The sequence below is a fragment of the Monosiga brevicollis genome, genomic scaffold, assembly GCF_000002865.3.
Source record: "Monosiga brevicollis MX1 MONBRscaffold_29 genomic scaffold, whole genome shotgun sequence".
Classification (NCBI taxonomy): Eukaryota; class Choanoflagellata; order Craspedida; family Salpingoecidae; genus Monosiga; species Monosiga brevicollis.
Window position 1 is genome coordinate 495,173 of NW_001865066.1, and position 6,000 is coordinate 501,172.

The 6,000-nt window shown below is 54.2% G+C and overlaps 1 protein-coding gene across 1 annotated transcript in view; it reads left to right on the forward strand.

The window, feature by feature from the left end:
- Positions 1-1,268: 1,268 nt before the first annotated feature.
- MONBRDRAFT_38687 (uncharacterized protein) overlaps positions 1,269-6,000 on the forward strand; it is a gene marked incomplete at its 5' end in the record, with an annotated part of 5,340 nt that continues 608 nt past the window's right edge. The window contains 3 exons of the mRNA XM_001749274.1: positions 1,269-1,306; positions 4,364-4,571; positions 5,775-5,909. Of these exons, the coding sequence (XP_001749326.1) occupies positions 1,269-1,306; positions 4,364-4,571; positions 5,775-5,909 (381 nt within the window). The remainder of the gene's footprint in view (positions 1,307-4,363; positions 4,572-5,774; positions 5,910-6,000) is intronic.

Below are 6,000 nucleotides of genomic sequence, written 5' to 3' on the forward strand. Positions count from 1 at the left end.
TTTTTCATTGAGGTTACACTGTGTCATTCACATGTAAATTTAAATTTGAATGTTATTCTTTTAAAAGCCTGTCTCCTCTCTGTCGTCTGTCGGCCAGTCGCCTCTCTGGCGATCATCCTCTGTCGTTTGCTGTTGACACGGTAGCTCGCCTTTGATGTGCTGCGCTCTCTTGCAATTCGCAGATTGTGCGAGTTTGAGTCTTCTCTCAGACTTGGATACCAGTCCCTTGGTCGGTCTCTTGGTCTCTTGGTCTCTTGGTCTCTTGGTCCCTTGGTCTTTTGGTCCCTTTTGGTCTCTTGGTCTCTTAATATTCAAGACCGCTGATCTTCTCGCAGTGGTGTGTGTGTGTACGTGTGTGTGTGTGTTTGTGCGTGTGTGCTTCGTGATGGTGTCGCTCTTGCTTAGCTCGTGGTCTGTGTGCCGTGTCCCGCCTGGTTTTTTTTGGTTTGGCACACGTCGAGCACCGGCTCGCTGACTGCCGTTTTTGCAGGATTGTGAGTGAGAACGTGATCACACGCAAGACATGATCGTCGAAGAAGAGGGCCGAAGAGTGCAAATGGCACCAAGGGAAGAAATTGTTGTCGCACCTAAATGTAGAGTAATCGTCGAAATACAGATAGGCCAGTAAGCTTGGCCACCTGCATGCCGGTCGAGTTGTTGCGGATCCTTGGGCTGAACACGTTGTGCATTCAAAACTGTCCCGGTGATTCCAAATCCCATACGCATCCCGTCCTCCAGCTGTTGGGTCTCCATGACTCAACATCCGCGTCTTCGCAACCTGGATCGCTGTCGGCCTTGGCCACCATCCTGCCCTTGGCTGTTCGGCCCCACATGGGCACTCGATCACCAACAACCCGCCGCCGCCGTTTGGCTTGGCTGCACACCTCTTGATCAAGCAGGAGAAAGATGCAAGTTATGTGGCTGATTCCATACCATCGTATGCGCGCGCGGAAGGAACGGGAAAGCGTGAGCGGGTGTGAGTTTGGAGAAGAGAAGAGCCGCTGGGTGATGGGTTTCAGACACGGCTGCGGAACAACAAGGACATGACCTTTGTTGAAGTGTGAATTTTGGACCATCCCCAAGAATGGTCATGGCATCGACGTCGGCATTGAGGAGCAAAAGGCATTCTGTCCTCGCGATGCGGCGCTCAATCCACGCCGCCAACGGTGGCAGAGAGCGACCAGACGAAGATAAACCATCGTTGTCAATCTAGCGCCATCCCGCCCCCGAGACCCATCACTGGCAAGCGTTGCAGCCACACCAGCAACATGAGTCACACGGCTGCTTCCACAAAGCGACCGGTGCGGTGAGCCCCGGGAAAATTGATCCCGTCTTCGCCCACCAGTCCGCCCAAACCATGGAATCATGGGGCAGCCAGGTCGTGGCTTGTGCGGTTCATGTCCGCCCTCACTTCACTGCCATGAAGAGAAGGAATTAATCGAGAATAACATGATTGCTGGCCCGCGCATCCCTCCTTGCTTCGTTTTCTCAAACATCAGCACATTGGAGGACATCATTTTCGCGCCTCAGACCCCATACCAAGTCAATCGCCACCCACTCAACGCCCATGGTGCATACCATGCACACACACTGGTATAGAAGAGTGCTGGCCACACACGACTGAACTCTGCAGAGCCCATGTTGCTTGCTCCGCTTGACCTACCTTCAGCTGGCTTGATCTTTGTTGGCACAACGCATGATGTCTCTGGGCTGTTTCTCTCGTGGGCCTGCGGATGACGACGCCGGGTCAAGTTTGGCATCGGATACCAAGCAACATAACTGCCGGAATCCCCTTCTTGCCCCATCCGCCGCTGTCATCCCCATCCTGATTGCCATCGCGTCATCTTATGACTGCCCCTGTTCTGCTGCCATTACCGTTGCTGCTGCGTCATACATTCCGCTCGATCAAGGAGGAAGACTTTTTTGTGTCATTGGAATCATCACATCCATCGCATCATCAGCTTTCCCTTTCAACCGATTACGTCATCACCCTACCAGCGTCCAAGTTTTGGCAAACAGATCCAGTCTAACATGTTCGTCACCACCTACACACACGCACTTCCCAGCTGGTGCGGGGTGTCCCGGTCGTTCCTAGCCCCAACCGGTTTTTTTCTGCACCGCTGCACCATTGATGTGCCCCTGCCGTTTATCCGTCTTTGACGCACTCTCACGTACACACACGCACACACAAACGCACACACACGCACACACACCTGGCTCGAGCCCATGGTATTCAGTCCCCATACACCTCACGGCAATGGGCCGGGCACCATGCAAATCAAGGCCCCAAGCACAACACACCCACCGACCCGCTCAACACTGTCATCCTCTCCGCTCGCCCCCCCGCACCATCCGTGTAGGAACCAGCTTTTTTTCGTCCTCCTCCTCCCTCCGTGAATCATCCACTTTCTCCATTCCCCTCTCGCTTGCCAGGCCCACGCGCATCCATTTTCCGACGCCCTACCTTTGTTTGTAGTACGCCGCCGACACCCTTTCTGTCGAGTCGAGTTGAGGTCTGTGTGCCGCAAGTATATGCGTGTGTGTGTGTGTGAGTGCCTGTGTGCTGCGTGGTGGCGTGTGGAAAATTTGAGCGTGTGCGTCAACACAGACAAATACAGACACAAACACGAACACGAACACGAACACGAACACGCACACGCAGAGAGAGAGACACGCAGACACGGACACGTCCACAGCATGATGGAGAACGAGGCCAGAGAGCGGACTGCCAAGATTTGAAATTTTCAACCGCATCCGTACTCAGAAGTGTCTTCTTCGCTCCTACAACGCTGTGGCTCTTCTCGCTCGACCCCCCAACACCACCGCCTCCACGGCCGCTGGCTGACACCAAAGTGCAACTCAGCCAGCATGTCAAATCACATCCGCACACACACACACACACGGCATGCACAGCCGACATCGTTGGCACGTACATGAAATCAACCACCCGTGACTCGCCCCGACATTCCAGCCGCTTGTGCAGAGGCCTGCGCACACCCTTGGAGCACACACCCACTCACTCACTCACTCACCCACTCACACGCGAGTGTCTTGCGCCAGCACACGTTGAACTCAACCCTCGCTTACCACACACCGACCTCTGCCGCATCAGCGCCCATTCTCCCAACTTTTCGATCACCTTCCTGCCAGGTGTTGCCTGTTCTTCCCCATCTATTCGATCATGTCTTTGCGATGCTACCGCTAAAGTGTGTTTGATTCAAATGTGCATGTGTGTGCTCCCCCAACTCAATCAAGTTGTCCTGGGCTAAATTCCACGCCCCCTCCAGTTGTGCACTTTCTCGTGCTGCTTCTTGCCGCCAACCACCTTGTTGCACGCTTCTCACAGAAGCACACCCTGTCCCCATCGTGGTGCTCATGCTCTGATTGTGGGTCAACGCTCGGACACCAACCAGGGCCGTTTGGCCCGCCCCGCCAAAGAAGCCCCGCCCGCCATCATCATGCTGCGCTCCGACGGATGAAACTAGAGCCCAGCAAGCCCGCCACCAGTCCCAGACTTGGAGCTTGGCTTGGACAAAAACGCTGCTCAGGCTGGGCGGGTCCAAACAATCTTAATTCTTCACCTCCTCCCCCCCGCTGACTGGTGAATCACTGGCGCTCAACGAGCCTGTCCATCGCCTGTCAAGTGCGCTGAGTGGGTTTCATCTGGCAATCCCTCCTTTCCCCACCCATTGGCGCCGTGCGCTGGTTTTGCTCTGCAAAGCGAGGATCGCAACTCGCTTGCACTGGCCAATTCCCGGTTCCAAACCTTGGTCTTGGTGGACCCGGATATTGGACAATCTGCACCACTCCCCAGGTACGGTTCCTGCACCTCAATATTCTTTCCCGTTGTCTTGGTACGCATTGCTTCACCAGTGTTTGATCCAAGACTGCCAAATGTGCCATATTTGCAAGTCTTGAACAAACACAAACCCGTCCCTCTTCCTCAAAACAAGAGACTGCTACATGTTGGCCCGTCGTCGTTCCGCGCTCGATTCTCCTTGATGCTGCAAACTTTAGACAAAGGGCACAAACAAAACTTCACAAACAACACAAATCACCTCAAATCATGATCTGCTCGCCCCATCCGCAAACGCCATGCTATGGCAGCGCAAACCCTGCATGGCCTTCCTGCCCAAAACCAATGCTTGCTGTGTCTTGTTTCGCTGCTTTTTTTCATTCATCCATACATTGCACTGACGTGGATGAGAATGATTGAGTCCGGTGGCCTTGCGAGCTCATACACAAAATCTGCACATAATATACTCTCGTTGGCTGGCATGAATCAGTATCCTCAGGCCTCACGACGGCATCGTGTTGGCATTCACTTCCCCCTGTTTCCATCCTACCTTTTCGTTCCGGATAGAAATGGCGCAGCCGGGCGATCACGTCGCTTCATCTTCGCTGCAGCCAAATGCTGCGGCACAAAAGCGACCGCCCTCCAAAACGCGGCCATCCACGAGGCGCATCTTTGGTACCACAGCCGCAAGTACAACTTTAATTCCCAACGCCAATCCCAAGTCAGCTCGTCGTATGTCGCGCCCGCTGCCTCTGACCACAAGCCTACCAACAAGGTGAGGCGGCCTTTGCTCATCATCCAAGAAACCATCTCGATTCCAGGTCGATTTGCCTGGCGATTTCCATTTCAAGCTGACCTTTGAAGTGCTTGGTCATTGCCAACCCATTAGTGCCGCACGTGTCCAACAGCTCGCCACAGATCGGTGTGGGCTGGAAGATTTGCCGATCAGCCCGGCCACCAGTCCAACTTTGGCATCCAGAACGCCTTCGATGCCCACCGCGGCCGCTGGCCGCTTGAGAATTCGGCGTTCAACATCATCACCTCAACTGCAGATGAATTGGCGGGCACGTTTTGAGCACTCAAAGCCCTTGAAGACCCCAAACTGTTGCATCTGCGTCAATTTTCTCACTCTCGCACTCGATTGTCAATTCTTTAGACCTCCGACCATTTTTTGGCAGCGCTCCCACAGCCCGTCCGCACCAAACTTCGCGACGCTTGCAGGCGTCAGAATGAAGCCCATCTTCTTCACAGTCCCTCAGAATTTAATCGACGCGGCCGTCGCACTCTATTGCATCTGCTGGCCGACATTCCTCTAAACACAAAAGACTTTGTTGAAAGCGTCCACGTGCTGACACAGTACGACACTCCACCTGCGTTCGCGAACGCTTGGGATGAGGGTGTGGCCATTGCTGGCCCAATGACCACCACCCCAGTCCAGTCTTGACACTCAATTGCGCCTCCCGTTTTGACCTCAATAGGCACGGGTTCTCATGCGACGAGCCGGACAATCAAGGCGATACCGTCTGGGATATCCTCATTCGCAGCGGTCTGTGCCATGGGCCACGTATCAACGGCCACACGCCTTTTGTGCCCCTCGCTCGCTCTCTTGACCGAGCCCCGTGTCTTTTTAGGTGCCGAAGCTCGCTTTCGGGGTCTTGTTGACAAGGGCCATGTGCCTGCCTCATACAGTCGAATTCTGCGCACTGCTATCCTTTATGTACGTATTCCCAGCTGCGTGGACTTTGAGACCATTCACAATTGACCATACATTGCGTGTGCTGCATGCCTAGAACATGATGGAATTTGCTTTGAATATGATGGTCGAGCAGAAGTTCAACGTGCCTTTGCGCGACATTTACCGTTATGACGAGCGAGGCTATTGCTGCTTCCATGCAAGTTCAGTGTCTAGCTGCTTTCACCATTTGGTCTTCCAGGAAAAAGAAAATGGTTGCTCACATTGTGGCATTTCCCCCTGTAGTGGCTTTTCATGATGTGTGGTCCCGTCCAGTTTCGCAGACTGCAGCTCTACAAGCGGCATGACTGGCTTTCTTGGCGCACCAAAGTCACACGTCGCAACGTGCTGCATCTTTGGCTTCGTGACGCCGAATTCCAGGTTAGCCGCTCGGCGTTTCGTAATCGCGTCAGGTTGTGAATTCTTGGATCTCACACTGTCGGCTGCCAACCCCCCCCCCCCCCCCCCCCGG